This window comes from Prinia subflava, chromosome 25 (genome assembly GCF_021018805.1).
Source record: "Prinia subflava isolate CZ2003 ecotype Zambia chromosome 25, Cam_Psub_1.2, whole genome shotgun sequence".
Taxonomy (NCBI): domain Eukaryota; kingdom Metazoa; phylum Chordata; class Aves; order Passeriformes; family Cisticolidae; genus Prinia; species Prinia subflava.
The window spans coordinates 693,919-716,743 of NC_086271.1; the positions used below are offsets into that span (position 1 = coordinate 693,919).

General features: G+C 46.3%; 1 protein-coding gene across 2 annotated transcripts; it reads left to right on the forward strand.

Moving 5' to 3' along the window:
- Positions 1 to 3,400: 3,400 nt before the first annotated feature.
- On the forward strand, positions 3,401 to 22,825 carry GJA5 (gap junction protein alpha 5). 2 transcript variants are annotated; one of them, XM_063419364.1, is made up of 2 exons: positions 3,401 to 4,566; positions 20,019 to 22,825. In XM_063419364.1, exon 2 carries the CDS (start codon positions 20,068 to 20,070, stop codon positions 21,175 to 21,177), a length of 1,110 nt encoding a protein of 369 aa, XP_063275434.1. In that variant the 5' UTR covers positions 3,401 to 4,566; positions 20,019 to 20,067; the 3' UTR covers positions 21,178 to 22,825. The 2 variants fall into 2 exon arrangements, with proteins under 2 accessions (XP_063275434.1, XP_063275435.1); XM_063419365.1 differs by lacking the exon at positions 3,401 to 4,566 and adding an exon at positions 9,553 to 9,734.

A 22,825-nucleotide genomic window follows, 5' to 3' on the forward strand; every position in this document is an offset into this window, starting at 1 on the left:
CTACTCTCTGCTTCTTGTGAGCGATCTTGCTTGGCTTTTATCCACTGCCACTCGTTTTCTGAAGTGCTCTTTCAGTGGCCATATCCTGTGCTGTCTCTGGTTTGGTGACAGCACTCCTAAATACTGAGACCGTTGTCAGAAAAATCATTCTTGGGTTCCTCTTGGCTGAAAGAACCAATTTACTGCTCTCCTTCAACAGGCACAGGATAATTACAAGAAGTCCCTATGCCACATCACATGGCTATCACATGCAAAAACCATCTATCCTAGTAACGTGCACTGCTTGGGCATCTCTTTTTCTCCCACACAGAAAGATGAAACTGATCACCCCCAACCAGGAAAAAAATTGCTTATTATTTTGATAGCTATTTTTTCATATCCCAATTGAACCTGAGGAGTAGTTTTTAAGGAAAATAAATTTCACATTTCTCACCAAGAAGCCAAAGAGAATTGCAAGATTCAGAATAAAACCAATGAATTTATAGCTACTTCAACTTGTTTCAATCAAGTTAAAATATTTCTTCCTTTTCCACCACTTCAAGGGAAGCAATAAACATCATCAGCAAGCAAACACAGTCCTGTCTGACATCACTTACTGGTCAGATTTTATCACAGGTTTCTGCATGAGCTCATACAGGGGCTCTTCCACAGTGCAAGCCCAATTTGATAACATCTGTCAATCACTACATTAGGGAGATAAAAGACATTAACCCACAAATGAAATATTTCTGTACAGGTAGCAATTTTGGGGACAGTTTTCTCTTAGGTGTCCTGTGGTCATATGTCAACTTTGCCTCCACACAGCATTAAAAACAAGAAGCTCCAGCATGCTAAGGACCCAGTGGGAATTCAGTGCCTGGATTTATATGGAGCAGGGCATCATATTATGTACGAGTACCAAGAGAGAATTCAAATTAAATTAAATGGGAAACTAGGTGGGGAAAGCTCCATGCAGGCCTTCAGTCCTCAGAGAACTCCCTAGCCTCCCCCCACCCCTTGTAGCTTTAAACATGAGCTTGTGGCCACCTAGAGAGCCAGCAGGGCTGTGGGGAGAAGGCAGGGCCCCACTTCCTTGGCTTTGTGACTGCAGGTGACTCATGCACACACCTGTTTCCTCTGCAGCCTCTCACCTCTCTGGGCAGGAGGTGCTCGTAGCCAGACAAGGTTTACCAGGAAACCCAGGTGTCCAGAAAAACAATTAAGATTTGGATTGACCAAATCCTTCACCCTTCCAGAAAGCAAAACTGTGTACAAATATTTTCCAAGCTTTCCTCTGATCAATCCTCAGGACACCACGTGCCTGGTGCATGCCTGTGAGAGGATTTGCCTTCATGCAGCCATGCAGAAGTGCAGCATGAAAGAGCAGAGCTGCCTGCTTCTCTCACAGGGCACCCTTTGGAAAGGAAAGCCCCTTGAAAGGCACTTTCCCCGCCCCACAGCACTGCTGGGCTTGTGAGCTCTTGCACATGCATGGATATTTGGTGTTCTAGTATAAAATGCACCTTTCTAATCTGCTTGGGCTAGTACTGTCCTCATGCTTCCCCCCTGCCATTTGCTATGATTTACTTTACAGAAGGCTTCAGAATCCAGCCAACACATCACAAAACTGGTGGGAAGAATCACGATTCATGGTTTTTTCCAATTAATCAAGTTCTTAATTTTACCTGGGAGGTCGTGCCTTGAGATTCTTACAGACCATCACAAAAGAGAACAAGCTGGCTGGGAGCAATAAGCACCATCTGAGAACCCTCCCATAACTCAGGCTGTTTACTTTTCAGTTTCACTCACCATCATCCAAGCACGTCTCTTTTCCTTCAAATCCTTTCAGCTGTTTCTTCCTCTGAAGCTGACTTCCAGGGAAATCTCTAGAGAACTTTGCCTTCAGAGCAGATTCATGGCCTGATTTCTCTTCCCTCTGTGGAGAAAGGATAGAGCAGGCTGAGGTCCTTCTACCCTAAGCTTGCTTTAGGAAGAGACGTGTGCCTGTGATTCTTTCCACTTTGGCAGACTTTTCCTAAAGCCTCAAGATTTAGAGCTGGCATCTTGCAGCAGCACAACTCCTTAACTCCAGGATGAGAGAGCACATCCCAGGGACTTGGTGCCAGCATTCGCACCACACGGCTGCAGGTCACAGCCTTCTGGGGTGGAAAGTCCCCCAGCAGACATGTGTGCAGTAGGCTGGGAACTGCTGTCATTCCAGAAGTTTCTAAGAAACCATGTTGGGTCCTGGAAGAAAAAAACTCAGGAGTTCCAACAATCTACAGCATTTTCCAGTCTCTGACATTTGTACATGGAGGAACCTTACCCACACAGCTGGCCCCAAGCTGTAACTATATCAAGTCACTCATGTGACCAAGACTTTGCAGGATCTCAGCCTCAGGGGCTACCAAGAGTCCAGCAGCCCTGAGAGACTGACAAAAAGGCTCTCACAGCTCACATTCAGGATCAAACACTACTCACTGGAACAAAGCACAGATTAAGTGATGTCAGCCCAGATGACACAAACGCCAAATAAGTGCAAATAAAATATTTTTCTGCTGCCAGAACATCATCACGCGATTTGCACGTGGCATCTCTTCCTTCAGAAGCTATGGAGAAGTGTATCCACTGCTGCCTGCCTCAGGATTCCCCCAGGAAAGCTGCCCTGGCTGCAGTGTAGGGTGCCTAACTTCCAGACTATTAAATTACACTGCAATCAATGCAACTCAAGAATGTACTTAATTTTAAGTAAACACCTACAGACTGTGATGAACTAGGATGCTGCAGTGCTCAGTGCACTCTTTGGCTGATTTGTTCATCAAGGCAATATCTCAGAGGGACAAAAATTACAGAAACTTTCTAAAAGCTGCAAGGATACCTTAAATAAAGGGAAGATCGTTGCATTTACATTTAAATTACCAAGTTTTTACAACCCAGTTTCTTAGGCCCGTATAGAGATAATGCACTCAGTTTGACTCTTTTATAAACACCTAACCTGGATAAATTAAAAGGAACATATAACCCAGATCTTCTATCACTTGCCAATACAAGATGCATTATTTCCACAGGCCTCAGAGAAAACTGCAGCTTTGCATTCCTACTTTTAGTTAAGCTAATGAGGAGGAGAAGGAAGAGAATTTTTGAGGGGGGCTCTTCTTCCTTACATCTGAAGAGCAGTTACTGAGCTGTGCAAAGCCTGCGTGCGTAGCTCTGCGAGCTCAGTACCTCAGCACCTGAGTTCCTAGAGACTGCACTGCTGAAAGGAGAGGTGAGTTCTTCCTACATCCTCCCTGGAAGCTGGTTAAACACTGAGTTAGCAGAGGGCCCTCTGAACAAGGGATACATAGCTTTGCACTGGGTAGAGTTTGCAAACGCTTTTCCGTTACCTGTTTTATCCTCTTCTTGTTTTGTTGCAAACCATGAAGCTCCTCAGGAAGGCTCAGGCTCACAGACGCTTTGTGACTCTGATGGTTTGGCTGCCCACTCTTCTGGCCAGCCACACGCCAGCATGCATTCAGTGGCTCCATGGTGTGGCTGCTTTGGGGGAGCTGGATGGGGAAGCAGAGTGCAGCTGCTTCTGAAGGATATAAATATTTTTTGCAGTCGAGGGGCTCCAGCAGTCCAACAGGGTCAGGGACACCTGGGCTCTATTCCTGGCTCCCCTGCAGACCTGCTGCATTGTTTCACTCCTTTCAGTAGCTCTAAATGAAGACCTTTTCCTGCCAAATTTGTTTTCTTAGGTGTCAGGCTTCCACTTGAAAATTTGAGCACAGTAAAGAATTTGGGGTGATGGGACTGGCCTGTGAATTCAAGTGCAGGCATTCATTTGATAGCAAATCCCACAAAATCACTGCACTGGTGAGCACCACGAATGGCTCACGGGCCAGACTCACACCATTTACCAGTTAGCCATCTGCTCCCTTCAGATATTATTTTATGGCTTTCCTTTGTTTTCACTAAGGCCCAAACAGGAATGAAATTGTGGGTCCTGTAGCTAGCCCTTTTAAATAAATAATCCTGCCATCACTCTAATAAGTTTGACAAGTTGGTCACAGGCCCTGGGCAGGAAGCTAATAAACTTCAAGTTGCTTTTCTATTGTTTTCCTAAAACAATTTGACTTCCTTTCTGATAGCCCCAAATTCCTTCAATAAAAATAGAGTAGCTGGGAGCCAGAGGAAGAGCTGAACCCGAGCCAAGCCGTGCTCACAATGCCGCCTGCGTAAGATCACATTTTATCCCGATCCACGAAGACCCTTTAAAAGAATAGCAGGCAGACAGCTGCCAGTGCATGTCAGGAACAGCTCAGGAGCCAGTCTCCCCCAGCATTGGTCCTCCAGGCTGGAGGGGATCTCCAGCCAGTGAGACAGTGTCAGACCACAGGCTGAGCTCCTGGGAGCTGGCGGGGTTCACTCACCCTGCCCAGAGTGAACTCACCCTCCCTCAGACACTTCAGGATCTCTTCTGGGAGCCGAACACTGCCAGAGAGGTGGGCTCCAGCAAGACCAAAGGGCTGTGCTAAAGCTCTCCCACCCTTCAGTCAACTTTGCCTCTTCCTCTCTCTACCTGTGCAGGCTCAGCAAAAAGAGGTAAAGGTTTCTTCTTTCTTTTCTTCTTTCGGAAACGTATCTATGTATATATGTATACACACATATTTCTGTCAAGCAGCAATTCATCCAGCTGGAAGTTTGCAGGACAAGATGAATGTCTGGTGGCTAGGCAGATGAGGACTCCTTGCTTTCAAATGACTTGCTGATCCTTTGGACAAATCCTTTATGTTCTCCATGGTCTGGTTCCTCCACCTGTAAAACAAGGAGGGTGTTTATAGGAGCTGCAATTTCGTTATCATCTGCAAAGCACTTCTCAACTACTCAGAGATGCTGCAGGGTTGAGAAGTGGAAGCAGGAGGGGTGAGAGGGCCATACTTTTTTCCCAGTAACATAAAGCTGACAGCTGAGCATTTACATTGGGATAGATGGCAATTTCTCATCAGTGAGATGAAAATCTCTTCCAGATTTTCTTGCTGAAAACTGCACTGGCAAATGAGTCTGACACAGAGTGATATTTCACAACTTGCTGTTTCTTGTTTCCTCTTTTCTCACTCTGTGCTAGTATGGTACTCTGGGTTGGGAAGATGAAAACATCCATCCATATGGAATAATCTGGGTTTTTTTTACTAAATGAGGAACTGTGACTATAAAACTGTTCTTATTCAGGGGCCTTGCTGCTCCTCTTCCCTTGGGCCCAGCCTGTCCTTGGGAATTTGCCTCCTGATGGAGGGTGCCTTCAAACTGTCTCCAGTGGTCTAATGTATAACAGAGCACTTGCCTCTCTGGCCTTCTCTTTCAATCACATCCATGCATGGGGATTTGAGATAAAATGTTTCATCAGGAAACATTCGGTGCTTTAGAGAAGATACCAGAGGTGCCTGTCCAGCATGGAACATTATGAAGAACCAGAAATAAGTGCAGTGCTGTGGCCAGGCAGCAGGGATGAGCTCAACCACTGCTGAGTGGTAGTTTTTCTGAAATTTCCCGATGCAGTAAACCTGGTATCCTCCTCAAGGACAAAGTCCTCGGTAATGGCAGGAACATACCAGACATTATCCCTTCAGACAATCTCTTTCAGTTTTCACATCTCAAGAGAGCATCTAGCTGCATTTGAGACAACCTTCCAGCAAAGCCAGATGCTCTGGGAGCACCTGTTTTATGTGAAGAAGCTCTATCATATGTGAGCTCTCATCTATACTGCTGCATATTTGCAGACCTCCATGCATCTTCTTGGCTTGCTCTTTTTGTTTGTTTAAATCTCAGGCACAGAACAAATCCCTCCATTAAATATCCCTGGGATCAGTGCTGAAAAACTCATCACACAAACTCTGCTCCAGATTTACCTGGCTTTTGTATGCAAGGGTGCAGATCTGATAAGGCACTAAGGCAAATGCAGGAAATAGAATGAAAAGGGACCTCCTGGCTTATCAGGTTCAATCCCTTTGAATAACGGGCAAGTACAAAACAAATGGCCTTTTCTAAACTTACTAAACTCTGTCCTAAATCTCATTAAGTTTCCACCCTAACTTGTGCTGCTAAAATGCTGCTCCAGCACCTCCTTGCCTGCTTGGTTGCTTAGAAACCTTCTGATTTCCAACCTAAATTCATTCATGGCCAATTTATATCTATTTATTCTTGTGCCACATTGTCCTTTAGCTTGTGTAGCTCTGCTCTCTCCCGAGCACTTACCTTCCCAACCCCCAATTCCTAAAAGTATTTATAGGCAGCAAATCTCTCCTCTCTTAACCTTTGTTCTGCCAGACTAAGTAACTAAGCTCCCTTATAGTATTCACCCTGCAGGCACATCACATGGTTTAATTATTTTGTGTAGCTGCACTAGCATGAAGTTCAGTGCAAAATAATTAATGCTGAAAAGCTCAAACTGGTAGCACATCTATTTTCCAATCGGCTCAAATATCTCTGTGCAGTCACTGCTGTGACTGATAAGTAAACACGCTGTTGGCTGAGACACCTTCCATCCTCTGCACCTGCTCCAGGCTGAATATCCTCCTTGCACGGGGGGAAGCAGCACTGCAGAAGCATCTGGAGAAGTCTCATCCTCTTGGATGACATTACTTCCACTCACTGCAACTGGAAATACTGCTACATCCTCAAAGTTTGCTTGCCTTTTTCACTCCCACGTAGCATCACTGGTTTCTTCTCCTTCGAACCATGAACTTTCCCCATCTTTCTCCATCTAGCTCTCCTGGGAGATGGAGATTCCTGCTGCTCTTCAAGCAACAAGTTCCTGGTGTGTGACTTTGCACTCTCCCACTTAACCTCACCTTGATCACTTTAGTCACAAAGAGCCTTCAGCTCTTGTACTGCTGGAATCCACCTCTGCCCTCATGATACCTCCCAGCTTGGTTTCATCAGCAGATTTCATTAATATTTCTACTTTCCACGCCAAGGTAATTAACAGAAATATAAAAAAAGATCAGTCCTAAGAGCAATCTTTAAGCAGCCTCACAGATAATTTCCCTTCAACCTTCAAATTAAGGAACTGGTGTATCAATTCTGCCAGTCTCTTCCTCACCTGAGGATTTATTTAATAATCCCTGTCTTCTTCAGCTGAATCTTCTACACTAATTTGTTTCTTCTGGGACACCATATCATATGGTTTACTGAACTCCAGGTAGACAAGGTCTGCTATGTTTCTTTTACCTAGGGGGTCGAGAATCTTGTTCCAAGAAAGCTCTTAAGTTTTGATCAAAAGATAGTACATGTTGTTTTATTTTCCCTTTCCCTCCTGGTTTTATTTCTGCTTTCCTTCGAAATGCATTGCACAGCATCACAAACTGCTGCACATGGCAAGCTGTCAGCTGTTCTCATTCCCACTGTCTGGGAGAGCATTCTCTTCCACTTGCTCTCCTCACTCAAGTCTGACAAGTTTTGCATAACAGGCACTTGGGGAGAGGAGTCAAAATTCTTCTCCCCTGCTTAAGATTGACCAAACCAGCTATTTTTCTAACTGAGGGGCTGGAGAAGCTGCCAGGACACCTCTGTTTTCCCTGAAGAGGGTGCAGTAGAGAAGGGATGACACATTGAGGGGCTGGCTGAAGTATCCATACAGCATATCTTTCTGTCTTTTGTCTCCCTGTCTGCCTTCTACCATTTCCTTTTTGTGCATCAAAATCCAAATAGTTACCACCAGCATCAAAACAGAAAGAGCTCCAAACAGGTACCTCCTGTGCATCATGCATGTGTTGGACAGAAACCTTCTCCCCACCCTCATGCATTCAGCACAACCAGACTGTATCTGCCGGGTTCAGGATTACCTCTGTATGCTACCCAGGAATAACACCTGGGCAGGAAACACAAAGGAGTGAGAAGGGAGAATCAGACCTGATCACCCTGAGTGTACAGCAAAGTGTCAGCCACGCAGGGAGGTGAGTGTGTTTCAGACAGCTCTCTCACAGGACCTGTCTCTCTACAGCATGTGAAAAACACTTGACAAGCCTTATCCCTAGCCTATCCCAAAGCCATCTGTGAGCTAGACCTGTATTATTAACACCTTTTTTTTTTGGACACTTCTATGCTGAAGTCCTTGACAATCTCACTGGCATAAAATCAACATGAGTTTACATAATAATGCTTCATGGAAATTACTCTAGAAAGATAAAAAGGTGGAATAATAGTCTCCTTCCCATGAATTTCCATTGCAGATACTCAACTGCCACACAGGAGAGGGAGAAACAACTCCAGAAACATTTCTATTTTCTTAAAAGCCACAGAAGGGCTTTCAATAAAGTTAGAAATGAAGCAGCAGATGACTATACCAGGAGCTGCTGTGGGAATTTACTGTGCACTCTTTGTCCTGCATCCTGCACTAACCATCAGTGAGGATACAGCCCTCCTGGAAAAGAGTTGCACTCCTAGTTTTAGAGTGAGAGTGTCCACACAGGACACACTTCCAGAGGTAGCCTCTGCACAGCACTACCCCTTTTATAGACTGGCTTTCAATCTTGTGACTAAAGGAGGTATTAAATTAGTGGGAGAAAAATTATTAGAAGAGTGTTGTGTTTTAGTCCCAGGACTGCTTTTGTTTCGTGATCTGCGCTCACTGATGCACAGAGATCACCAGGCAATGTTCTGGGTGGGAGATATCTAGCCTGAGAAGGATTGCTGGAGGGATAACCACCAACCAAGCTTGGTGTGCAGCAAGTCAGTTCTCAGGTCAGCAGAGTCTTCTGTGCAAATCTCGCTCTCCTGCCACCTCTTCTTTGAGACCTTTATCAAAGCCAGAAGGCATCTCTGATTCTGCCTCCTTGCTGGGCCATTCCTGATGTGCAGGAATCAGAGGCTCAGCTTGACACATACATGAAATACAAGACCTTCAGACATTTGGTATGTCAGAAACATTTTAAGAGAGGCCCAAATGCTTGTGCATATGACTGTGTATGCAGGGAGGTGGTGGTAGGGTGGTGTGACAAAAAACACCTCTCTTGACAGGCAGATTATTCTCTATTTATCAGCAAGATGGCATGTAAAAAGTCCCTGGGAAGCATTTGGTGCCCTTTAGCACAAGGCTGCAGCTGTGCTGGGCCCCTGGTCCAAGGCAGCAGAGCAAGTTCTGAGTGATTGGAAGAGGTGGAAGACCCTGCTCCACATGAACTCCACTTTGCCAGATTAAGTTTGAACGAGTCAGAAATACGTCCTTTGTTGGTTGAATTGTCTTTTGTCCTGTATGGAAAAAGCTTTCCGGGGTCTGGCTGGTGTAACTGTGGGGCAAAGCTGTCACTTTGGGGAAGGCTTAGACCATAAAATATTATCTGTGGGAAGATGTACAAAGGAACAGTAGCAGCAGTGACTGGAAGGGACTGCGCGAAGCCGGCAGCAAATGCGTCCTGTCGGCATGAGGAGGGTGGCACAGGGAGAGGCTGAGAATGGAGAGGGAGGAATGAGATCCGTGGTCTTTAAAGGAAAAACAACAGGAAACCAGGTTTGAAAATAGAAAGATTAGTCTGGAGGGGGTGGGAGAGACAAGAAAAGTAGGTGAAGAAAGAAGAGGGGGAAAGGCGGAGAGGCAGTGGGGAAGACAGAAAGTGACACAGAAAGGGGGTGGAGAAAAAGAGAGGAAGAGAGAGAGAGAACCATATTAAAGGAATAAAACAAAGCAACTGGAGAACAAGGAGTTCAACTTAACTACAAAAAGGGAAAGTGCTAAAGCAAGGAAAGGAGACTGAAGACAAGACACTGGAAATCAGGTAAGCAACCATGAGGGGGAAATAATAGAACTGCAGAAGTGCCGATGGTAGATCAAGTTATTACACTCAAGGGGAAAACGGCATGAGGGGAAAAAAGGATTTGGAGAGGCAGGAAAAGAAGGATGGCCAAAAAGAACTTAAGAAATTTACTTTTTCTTTCATTTTCTCTTCAAAACAGTCTCACTAGTAACATGGTGGGCTTGGGACATTTTAAAAATTAAACTGTTCTGCCACAGGCAGCTACAGAAATAACAAGTAACTTCCCTGCGATGAACCTAGATACCAATAGATTCCAATGTATAGGAAAGCAGGATAAGAGCCCCAAACATCCTCCCTCAGACAGTATAAAGTGCAAATTGCCATTTCTGTCAGATCCCATTTCAGCATGCTGTCAAGCTGCTCAGGGGACGGTGGTGAAGGGAACTCTTACCTAGGAGAGGCTCTCGGGGTATAAACACTTTACCAAGAGACTGCATTAACCGCCCATATTTTGAAGTGCGCAGGATGCTTTCAAAATGTTGCAGTTTCTTTTCCTTGAGAGTATTGTGTGCTGGCTGGTCTGTGACACGGAGCCTGGGAATGTAACTCCAGTGTAGAGAAGTGCCTTGCTGGTATCTGTGGTCACACGTTCTGTGTGCCCCGCCAGGGAATAAAATGCCTTTCTCCTCCATCCCAACACTGCCCGTGGCAGCCTCAGCAAGGAGGCACACAGACCCGAAGGGACAAATGTCCTCTCCCACACCAGCAGCTGCTGCCTCTTTTTATTTGCCTTCCTAACTTTTCCCTCCCTTTTTGTACTTGGAATAATTATGCAATTACATTTCCATAATTTAACACTGCTTTTTCAAAGAATAGCCCACTTTGAGAATATGGTAGCCCTGGAAAACACCCACCTGGAAAGGAGCAGTATCGCTGAGAGTAAAGGTTGCTGACTAATTGCCACCTCAGATCTGTGGTGGCTCCTTTGATTTCCTGAAGGGTCGTTTGGCTGCCCATTTGTCATGTTTAAGGAGCTTTGTGGCACTCTGGTTTTATCAACTCAGGTAAACTGAGGCAGTGCCCCTGTCCCTCAAGTACCGTAACAACCTTAGAGGATCCTATAAATGGCTTTTCTGGACAAACCTCAGCTACAAAAGTCTTGTGCTGAATGAGCCTTAGGCATTAAACTCTCTCTCCATGATAATAAACCCATCAAAACTCCTTTGGTGAAGCCCTGTGTATGGGGGTTTTCCCCTACTGCTGCCTGTGTGTTCCTCTCTTTAAAGAACTTCATGCATGTAACATGTATGCATATGTGTGTGCAGCTAGGATCAGCTTAAACACTTATTCAGAAGCCTCACAGTATTCAGTATTTGTACCAGGAGCCAAAATATCCTGCATTTGTTGCTATTTTCAAAATCTACTCTGAGAAGAGCACACATTTCTAACTTTGTTCCCTTTTTCCTTGGGAGCAGAGCAGTAGTCTAGGAGAATTCCTGAGGCTTCAGGGTTTAAAATACTCATCAGGCTCTGGTCGCTTGGGAACTATGTTAAGCATTCCTGTTACTATAAGTATTTGGGGCTGGTTGTTTTTTTTTTTCCACTCAACAGTATATATTATCACAATATTTTTAGTATTATATGGGCATTAAAAAATTTAAACTCTGACAGAAAATACAGGACTTCATGCCTCAGCCTCTCTTCTCTTTTTGACCTTCAGACAGATTTCACGCATTCTGCACACATTTGCCCATTTTCTAAGTTACCTTGCAGCATTGAAAATAGACAAGGAGGGATGAGTAATTCAGCAATACACTGTTAGGGAGCACTACACTGCTCATTAGGGAACACAGTTTGGAGACTTCTCCACACTTTGGGTGCTGTTGTATGAGGCCCAAGGACAGAGGCTTAAAATTAAAAATAATTCCCAGAAGACAACAGAGAGACTTCAATATTTGGGCTAAGAATCCATAAGGAGGGGGTGGGGAGATCAATTTTATTGCTATTGATAAGCAACAGAGAGATCTCTGTGAACAATACTCAGCATGCTAGCTCTTCCCTGAAACAAAGAAATATTCATGCCACACAGCATGCAATGAGCAGAGAGATGCACTCTTTGAAATCTCTCTAGTGTATCTTTGAAGAGAGGTCAGGGGGTTTTAATGTAAGAACTACGGGGTTTACACTTATATTTCTGCCTTTCTCCATTTTTATGTCATTATGGACATGCTTTGAGAATGGCTGAGCATTTCCATATGAAACTGCTCTCCCTTAGAAGCAGAAAAGCTGACAGATGCCTTGGTCAGGGCACAGGGCTGCTCAGAAAGTGAAGCAGTCTGGCAAGGGTGATGCCTGCAGAGCTCCAGGTACTTCTGCTGCACTCAGATGTCTGGTGAAAAAAGGAGGGAATAGTGGGATGGGAGAAAATCTGTCTCCAGTTTGTAATCAGATAAAGCTATCAAGAGGTCTGGGGTTAATTCTTGCTTCCTAGTCCAATTTCCTCTGTCATGATGAGGCAAATCACTTAAGCCACATTTCCCCACAAATGCCCATTTCTTGTCTTTTGGGTATCTGACTTCTACATGTGGTGCAACTGGTGGAAGTGATAAACTCTCCTATCCCAGCACAAACCAGACAGAGCTGTGCTTTAGATACACATTACACACTGCTAAAAACACTGGGAAAAAAAGCACCAGCAGATTAGTCACATCACCAAAGAGCTTCCAAAATTAATGAACAGTTTTTATGTTAATCTCTCAGCCTTAGTTCCTCGGCTGCACAGCTGATCTAATACCATCTCCTCACCTCTGGGTGGTAATGAAAGTAAGTAGATTTATAATTGTGAAGCCATCAGATAATGTTGTGATGAAAGCCATAGGAAAACCCATGAGGAAACTAATAATTCTGTCTTTAGAGCTGGACTTGAATAATGTACAGTAAATGAGGCACAGGCCACCCACTGAACAATGAGGAGAAAACAAAACATTGAATAGCTGCTGTTCAAGAAAGCCCCCGCCAGGCTGGCACAGAACAAGGCAGGCATCCTGTGCAAAGAATGAGGTGACAATGTGAGGATGTGGTTAAGGACTCTAAGAGGCACAGGCACAAAGAGATTGAATTAAGATTACTGAGAACAGTAACCCCAGCACTTCCTAACTCCCTACTGCTGGGCTTTGCCAATTTAGTATTAGTTGGTTTCAAAGGGAGGTGTATTTTTGTGCATATATATATATACATGGTGCATACACTGAGTACAAAAAATTATCCACTCACATAGCCAGACTAAGGCAAGGATACAGCAATGAGGCTGGAGTGTGAAAAAAATCCTACAGATTTTTGGAAAGAAGGAAGAAATGAGATTTGACAAGGCAGTAATAAGTGGGAAATAGATAGTCACTGAAAATTTCCCCTTTCTAAGCCTGAAAGAATTAGCAATTTGGGTGCTGTGTAGAGTTAGCTGGTCAAAACTACAGAAAAACTGAGACAACGCTCTCTGGGGGAGCTTGACTGTAGGGAAACTATGGGGAACTGGTAGGCACGGAGATACTGGGGTGAGAGCTTCTCCCATTACCTCTCCAGTCTGTTTTATTTCAACGCTATAACGAGCTGCACCTCATGCAGTCTGTGAAGGAGCCTAAAATCCCATGGGCAGGTTTAATTTCTGCTATATTGTGCCCAGTGTGAGGCCTGCCATCACTGCACCTCTCCTTACAGCAGCCTTCCCCACTGACTGAGCAGTGCTTGAGATCAGCTGCTCTCAGCAGAGCTCAGGGACAGCTTTTACTACAGCAGCGCCTTAATTTCTCAGCTTGTTTTCCAGAGATCCTTATGCCCTCTTTGGCTACCTCCTCACCTCTATTTTGCCCAATCTAGTATCATCTGCAAATTCATGCAGATCAGCTTCTCTCTGCAAAGAGAAAGATACTGGAAAGAGCATCAAGTTTCCAACATTTACATTAGAAAGAGAATTTATGGCTTTTTTTTTTTCCTAGAAAAAGCACAGTGACCCTTCATTTACTTTATCTCAAGTCCAGTTTTGTCACATCTGTTGTGGTCTCTAGGGACACACATTTCTCTAAGGCAAAGAGAGAATCCCAAGAGAACTGGAAGATGCTCCCTGCATTTTAAGTAAGCCCTGATACAATTGTCATGTATTTATTTGATGCCAGCCTTTTAAAGATAGTGGGATAAATTCGTCCCTCTGCTTGACTCATCTGAGTTCAAGGTCTCTTCTGTTCTTGATCTCCTGAGACTACATCAGGCAGAGCTTGGCCCTAATATTTGGATATATGAAAGCACAGGGGGAGGAACAGCATTAGATGTTCTGGACAGACAACTAATAAAAATTCAACTGACTGGGAGTCTGCAGCTTCCATCATCACTTCAGATGAAAATATTCTATATATTATTATCATCTGTGTGTGTAACACATCCCTGATGTACACACTTGAAGGTGTTGAGTGATTCCCCTCTGTCTGTGTCCCTGTGTGCGTCAGGGTTGTGTGCCTGTGTGTGTAGGAGGTGAGGGGTCATGCAACTCCCTTATCTTCTCACCCACTCTCTTTCTTGTGAACTCTGAGATTTTCCACATTTGGAGAGGAGGGGGAAAGCACACCTCGTCAAGGAATAACAAGCTGTCTGCAACTACAAGTAGGGCCAGCAGTCTGGATACCAGTTAGACCCTTCCAGAAATTACAGTGAACTTGGGAGGAGCACAAAGATAAGAAACATTGGATGTCTGTCTTCTAGGACAAGAGCTGTTAACACAGAGCTGTTCTCCTTCCATGAGATTTCAGCTCTAGAGTCAAAGTCATTCTGATACTGGCTCAAAACAGGACTTCGAACCCAAGGAACTAGAATGGAACCAATGCAAACATGTCAATAATTTTCCTTTAAAAGGTTAAGTACAAACTATTTATTCCAGGCTCATGTGCAGATCAGAGTTACAAATTTGGCTAAAGAACTGGCCTGGTTCAGGCAAAAACTTACCATAAGCATATGCATGCATATATGAAGCCAGAAAGATGATGTTTGGACAAAAATGCCTGATAGGTTGTTGCTTGTCCATTGTATATCCATAGGAAGGAACCAATGCCAGTAAACTCAAAACAGATACCTGCTGAGGCGGGCTTTAGCATCACAAATCCTCTGTAATCCAAAGTAGTGTGCTCACTCTGCACAGTGCATGTCCAACTCTATTCATCATTTAATACTGTAAGCCACATGTCCCCACAATGCAAAACAAAACAAAACAAAGCACCTCTGGTTCTGCCAGGTGTACCTGCTATAGAAGGGCAGCAGGAGAGGGTTTTCTTTCAGGTAACCAAGGGAGTGTTGTCCGAGGGCACAGGAGCAAAGGGCTGTGGTCTGTAGAAGCAGATGTGCTGTAGAAGCAGTGTGGTATTTCTGTCATGAGGTTTAAGAGGCAGTGCTGTGTAGAAAAAAGAGCACAGTCTTGCAAGTCACAACTCCTGTGCTCTGTCCCCAAACTGTCTCTGACACAGTGACCTCAAACAAGCAGTTTGTCTCTTCTGTTCCCCAGTGATCACCATCTGCAAGACAGAGGTGACAACATCTGCACTGCATGAGCTGCTCAGGCTAACAAGGGGCTGGAGATCCTTAAGTAAAGTAGCATTAACCAACCTCCCGTGCAGAGCTTGAAGTGTCCTTCCCAAGTGCCTACAGCTGTGAGTGCACAGTTTGGCAGTGTGGGCTCCACTCCTGTCTGGGTTCAGCCTAACAAGTGTCAGCACAGGGCAAAGACCTCTGCCCTCACACCCACCAGGATCTGTTGTGCCACATGCTGGCCTGGACCTGTATGAGATAACACAGCTGGAGGGAGGAAAGCCACGAGCAACTCCTAGGCACTGACCATGCCCCAGCCAGCCTGGATGCCCCACTGCAATGTCACTGCTCATGTCCCCAGTACCCAGAGGGGACAGCTGCCTCCTCGTTCAGTAGCTTGGAGTGGATGTACTTCTTGCATGGCCTCCACAGACAGCCACGTGTCTGGAGTGTGAGTTTCTTAAAACATCCTGGACCCTCCACTTCGTTGTGAAATCTCATTAATTCCCAGAGACACACATTTGTACCTCATTGAGCAAATCACGCATAGAGATTGGGCAAAAATGCAATGGCTTCGAATCTGATACTTTCCCACTCCCTGGGAACTGTGCTTGCCTCACACAAAGGAGCCTTCCTTGGAGAGCCTTTCCATGAACCCCTGGGATTTGCCATGGGGAAGAGGTGAGCCCAGCAAGGGAGAGCAGAAACAGTGTTATAATCAGACTCTCCACTTTATTTTAGAAACATCCCGCAGAGACGGCGACCTCCTGTCACCTTCCTTGTGGGAAAAGCTAGCTTGAAGTGTTGAGCTCAGCTATTTATATCACTGCTGATAGTCTCGCCTGTCTTCTGAAGAGGGGAAAACTTTCTTCCTAGCGACCCCCAGGGAAATAAACTCATATAAAGATGATTGCACAGGAACAGCCCTCCTGGCTCTCTGGTGTGGATTTGCTAGCTGTTCATCTAAGCCCTGGCTAATTCCAACCAGAATGAGCGTGCTGGCTGGAGCCAGCAGCAGTGATGTGAAATGCTTGCCTGTCCTTCAGAGCACATGGCATCACCAAGAGGATGGGCAAAACTGCTCAGAGGCCAACAGACACTTCCCCTCCCGCAGATAAAGGCAGTGCAAAAAAGGAATGGCAGAGAGCAGCCCATGGCTGGCGAGCCAGCCTGGCGTACTAGCAGGTGCCGTCCCCGCTGGGGTATTTTTATCATGGAATTTGGCAGTCACAAGGCAGCCTGGAGCTGAGCAGACTCCATGCTTGGCCTGTGGGGTGATGCTCAGTTTTCCTCAGCTTCAGTGGCGTTCCAGGTGATGATTGAGCCGGGCTGGCCACGTTGGATTTGTGCCAAGCTCCTCTGCTCTGTGTCACACACGCGTCTCCTGGTGCCAGGATCCCATGACGGCACCCAGCTCCCGTGAGGATCCAGCAGAAAGCTGCCAGCCAAAAGTATGGAAGGGCAGTGGCACAGCCCACGACTGCTCATGAATCTACACGACCCTGCTGCCAAGGCTGTCTTTTACCAGGTGCTGAGACCCCACAAAAATACCCAGAGGTGTTTTTTTGCCCTGTCACGCCAGAGTTAGACCAGATTTGTCCAACTGAGTCCAAACTAGGAATATAAAGGGCTGCAGATGCTCAGTTGCTGAGAGGTCAAAGCATGTGAGGGCAACAGTAGTCTGGGAATGAGGAAAAGGAACAATATGGAAAATTCCCAAGAATAGTAAAGCTATGAGGAGAAAGGCTAGGTCAGGGGCAGCTCTGCATAGCCAGGAAAAGCTGTCAGGAGGTGACAATCCTTCTTTTCTTGCTGGCAGCAGAGAACTAGATGCTCTCAAAGACCCTTGGTCTGGCACTGCAAAAATAGCTCGCTAATGAGTATCAAATGTCTAAGCCAAAACTGCTGCTCTAGGAGGGAAACTCCTTGTCTTGGTTTCCAAAATCTGCTCCCCTGTGGCCACCTACGCCCTTGCAGCAGCCACCTCAGCTCTCTATGGGGCTGTAGCAGGATGATCAGGAGACATCTGCGGGCAGTCCCTTCTTTAGGCAGTCTGTGCAGGAGGGGATAGAGGAAATGTCCCTATTATTTAGCCTAAGCCTCAGGACTGCCAGCCTCAGATCCTTCTCATTTACAGCTTCTTGAAATATTCTGTGCATATGTGAGACAGGTAAATTGCTGTTCTTCCCAAATCCGTTACCATTTTTTATTTCTGGATTCCTTTTGTGCTTATGTTTGCTTTACTTTGTGTCCTGCAAATCCTGATTTTTACAATTTTCAAGTGTCTAGGCTTAGAAGCCTTCCCTGGGGAAAACAAGCTGTTGTAAAACCCCAAACAACCTGCACACAGGAGAATGGATGGGTAGAGGGGCTCAGTTTGTGTTTGTACTTCCCTATGGCAGTAAGAAAAACTCAGCCTTTGCACAGCCAAGGAGAACTGTGTTCATATTTACACTACCAAGCAAGGTGAAACAAGAAAAGGCATGTGTAAACAACATAAAATCACCTGGAAAAGTGAGGACACCCATCACTGTTCATGCTGCCTTGTAAGGAATATTCCACACGTACAGCTGTGCTATGGCATAGTGATAACTGAGCTGTAGGTAGCTGGTTGCCTTTTTGCACTCTGGGGGAAAAAAGCAAACACGCTGATTTCAGTGCCAGAGTCTGTAAATATTTCCCATCACTGATTTGTCTGCCTGCATTTAATCCCCTGGTGCTCCTGGAACGAAGCCATATGCTAATTTCTCCAGAATGCAGGAGCTGCACCAATGCCATTTCGGAAGGTAGGACAGGCCCACCCATTCACCAGTTTGCCCAGTGCAGATGAGAGGAGTCAGAAAGACCAGCTGATTTTCTGTGTTACTGCTCCTCCAGCTCCGGGCTGGCAGCAGATCAAAGTTGCTGCACATGCCAAGCAGCCACCAGGATCTCCATTGGCATGACTGCAGCATGCCTGCCAGGGCAGGAAAGAACCAAACCCCATCCTCTGCTTCCTCTATGTTCCTTCTCCCTGCTCACATGGCTTCTGACAGGTGGTGGGTAACAAGTGGCCACTGCCCTGTCTCCATACCTGGGCAATCCTCACCTTCCCCAGGGCAGCCCTCAGCAGCACCAGGAATTTGAGGATTCACCTTTTGATCTTTGTCCCATCCATCCCTGCAGCTGCACACGGCACAGGAACAAACGATGGGAGGAATTATGGTGTGTGCTGTTACATTAAATTGTATCACTCACATAACTAGAGGAGAGGATATTTTTCCCTCAACAAGTGTATCTGTTCTCCAGCTTTTGCCCACGTGAAATCTACACAATATTGCTACAGTAAATTTTCGGCTTTTAACAGTGTCTGCTCTCCACAAATGTTCTTTGCACTATAAAAATAATTGGCTCCTAAAGACAGGACAAGGAACAATAAAGGAGAGTTAACAATTTGGTCCCTGTGGCTTTGGGATTTACCTTGACTAGTGTTTTTAATATTTCATTATGATGATTACTTTTACATTTACTTATTAAAATCCTATTTTCCAAAAGAATGACTGTGGGAGAACCTTAGCTCCAAGGTAATAGTGCATACTTTATAGCACCCAGCCCTTAACTCTCACCAGGGAGAGCTTTGTAGTGCCCTGGGAAGGTAAGTATGGTGAACATTAACTGGATCAAATGATTGCTCAAGCACTCCCACAGAGCCCCATAAAAGACGGATTAAACCCACTGCTCTCTTTTTATCCATCAGGTTAAGTGACTTGGCCAGAAACAGTCAGTCAGAGTCAGAAATAAAACTGAAGCAGGCTCTCCTGCATCTCCACTTTGCAGTCTTACTCCCAGTCCAGCAAACCTTTCCTGTCATCAGACCACCTACCAACAGCGCTTCCCAGGAGTTGCTGGTCCTTGGGAGGCACTTCAAAAGAAGCTTTTTTCTTTGTCTGTTGCATTTGAACTGTGATTTTTTTCCTCAGAATTTAAGAAAAGCAGAAGGAACAAGACCCACCATTCAGATTTTGCAGCAGTTCCCTCTCAGAGAGGCGTGACAGGGTGGCAGTGGATTAGGTTTCCCAGCACAGCCCACCAAAGTCTTTACACTCCCCTAAACATTTGCAGCCTGTAAAGGAAACACTCGCAGCTGGCAACACTGCAAAACCAAAGCAGAACCTAAGGATGGGGAGCAGGTGGGCGACAGAAAGGTTTTTTCTGCACTTCAGTGGTGGCACTGAGCTCATACAGGAAGCCCAGAGCTGCACGCACTTCACACTCCAGGTGTTGGTGCAGGTATTACACAAAGGCAACCTCTGACAGCGCCACTGCTCAGGCCAGGCTGTAGATTCTTATCTCCCAGGGGATCAGACCAATAAGGATTTTCCAGTCCAGAGGAATGCTTTAACTACCCAGTCCAGAGGATGCAATATGCACATCACAGTGAAAGGACTTTCTGAATCAAAAATAAATCTGGCTCACCCTCAAGGTTTTGGGAACTCATTTAGCAGGTTGTAGGTGAGTTATGTATAAAAGATCACTTTTTGTTTCAGTAGCTGGATTTAAAAAGAAAAGAAAATCCCAAACACAACACAAGATTTCCAGTGGATGTGAAACAAAGTTTTCAGCAAACCAGACCTCATACATTTCAGGTCAAATGAAAACATTTCCTCTGACACAAAACATAGAAACTCATTTCACTCTTGCCATTACCAGCTGAGCATTTCCTACCCCTCCTTAGAACCACTCTCTCTTTTCTCCCAACAGAGGCTTGCCCTCAGCTCTCAAGACTTCTCACCCCTCCTGGTGAGCAGAAATGGGGGAGTGGAGTTTCCTGGGAGACTTCCTCGAGAAGGTCCACAAACACTCCACGGTGGTGGGCAAAGTCTGGCTGACCGTGCTCTTCATCTTCCGGATGCTGGTGCTGGGAACAGCCGCGGAGTCCTCCTGGGGGGACGAGCAGTCTGACTTCATGTGTGACACCCAGCAGCCCGGCTGCGAGAACGTCTGCTACGACAAGGCCTTCCCCATCTCCCACGTCCGCTTCTGGGTCCTGCAGATCATCTTTGTCTCCACCCCGTCCCTGGTGTACATGGGCCATGCCATGCACACGGTGCGCATGGAGGAGAAGAGGAAGATGAAGGAGGCAGAAATAGAGGCCCGAGAGAACAAAAATGGTGGTAACACGTACTACCAGCAGAAGTGCTCCGTGGCAGAGGACACTAAGCTGTCTGGCTGGGATGAAGCAGGAGGCCAAATCATACTCAGGGGCAGCCTGCTGAACACCTACGTCTACAGCATTCTGATCCGAACCGCCATGGAAGTGGCCTTCATTGTGGGGCAGTACGTCCTGTACGGGATCTTCCTGGAGACCCTGTACATCTGCCAGCGGGCCCCGTGCCCCCACCCTGTCAACTGCTACGTGTCCCGCCCCACGGAGAAGAACGTGTTCATCGTCTTCATGCTGGCCGTGGCAGTGCTCTCCCTCTTCCTCAGCCTGGCCGAGCTGTACCACCTGGGCTGGAAGAAAGCCAAAGAGAGGTGCTCCCGGTCCTACAAAGCCAGCCCCGGCACGGCCCCCAGCAGGCTGGAGTCTGCCCCGCAGGCAGAGAGGGCGCAGATGTACACCCCGCCGCCGGATTTTAACCAGTGCTTGTCAAGTCCCAACGGGAAGTTCATCAGCCCCTTCAGCAACAAGGTGGCTTCCCAGCAGAACACCGCCAACTTCGCCACCGAGAGGGTCCACGGCCAGGAGGATGCTGCTGGGGAAGGGCCCTTCGTTAAGTCCAGCTATGTGGAGAGTCCAGAGGTGGCCAGCGAATGCGCGGCACCTGCCTTCCCCGAGAACTACTTCAATGAGAAACGCCGGTTCAGCAAGGCCAGCCGTGCCAGCAGCAAGGCAAGGTCGGATGATTTGTCTGTGTGACCTGTCTCCGGCAGAGATGAAGAGAAGGAGGTGTCCCAGCACTCAGAAAACTTCTGCAGAGTGGACACCAAACTCTCACCCCTAACCTCCCTGTTTTAATATCCTCTCTCTATCCTTTCCAGACAGCACCTCTCATAGCTCAAGGCAGGGGCAGCCACAGGCACTGAAGAGAGACACCAGTCTCTGGACATGAAGCCCCCGGCTGTATTTTCACCATGGAACCCACAGGGATTAGAGACTCCCCACCCTTAGCCTGGTAGAGCTGAGGCCAGCAGACTCCTCCCCAGTGGGCATCCACTGCCACACTGTATTCAACAGACTGACTGGACCTCCACACCTTCTGTGGTCTATTCAACATTTGCAAATCAGTTTGGCAGTTATACTGAGCTGAAGCTTCTCTTACCTGCAGGGAGCAGAAACACAGCAGTCAGCTTTCTGAAAGAAAGATTTTCTCATCTGCTTCATTTTGGCTCTTTCAAACCATCCCTTTCTCTACCTGAGCCCAGACATTCTATACCAGTTTACCTACACAATAAATCCTACTTGAATTTTTTGACACTGTGTATATAACAACTCCTCCCCATAAATAAGGACATCCATGGTCCCCAGTGCACAGCTGCCTCATGTCTAACATTGGAATCCCTTCCTCATTCCTAAGTCAGTGCAGCAGACTGGCCCCAGGGAAATCACTTAGATGACCAGTTGATGAAGACTGGGGAATTTTCCCAAGATACTTATGTCATCAATCCTAAGCAAGACATCCATTAACAGAAATAGAGACTCTCCTGTGAGAACAGATATCTCACGAGTATCATGTAGAAACAAAGTGGTTTTTCCCTTTTTGAAACTCATCTTTCAAGCAACCTGCATTCTGCTGAAAGGGTGCTGCCAGTTGCCCACTTGAGAGAAAAGTTTATCTGCAAAAGAGGTACAGCCTGTGTCTTCTCACCCACCTACCAAAACACTTCAGCATCCTCTGCAAGCAGAAGGAGTCTTGCTCAGGTCCTGCACATCACTCAGCTCCCTCCTGCTCTCTCGAGCTTGCCAGCCAGCATAGGTCAAGTTATCTGTCCCCACATCAAGGCTCTGCTCTGCCACCAGGCCATCCTCTCCACTCCATCCCTGGCACACACGGTGCTAGAAATCACCCATGGACCAGGTATTTCTTTTTCTCTCAGAGCAACCACTGGGGCCTGAGGCTGCACTGAGTCTGGTAGGTGAGGTCTGCAGGCAGCTCCCACTCAAGATTTATTTTCTCAGTGCAGAGCTTACATCCCTCTGTTACGGATCTGCTGAACAGAGCCAAGCTGCTCTCTGTTGTTTACCCTGCACTGCCCTTTCAGACACAGGCCACAGCTTCCCAACACTGGACTGCACAAGCGAATGGCCTGGGACCAGCTGATGAGGGGACTGAGCCATTTCCTCTCTTAGGGCCACTGAAAGTGAATCCCTGCTCCTGATACACAGCTTTGGTACAGCTCCCTATACATTTAAATACACATTCACACTCAGATGGGGGAAACCGTGTTTTTGTTTGTAAGTTTTTATATATTTGGTTTTTTTAATCCTGAAAAGACCTGTGTGTTTTCCTTAACATGAGATTTTAGTCAGTTGTGTCTAGGTTTCTCCTAATAAAGTTCTAACTCCA

Bases quoted from the DNA above. Each gene is read 5' to 3' on its own strand.
- GJA5 (XM_063419364.1), top strand. From the start codon at position 20,068: ATGGGGGAGTGGAGTTTCCTGGGAGACTTCCTCGAGAAGGTCCACAAA.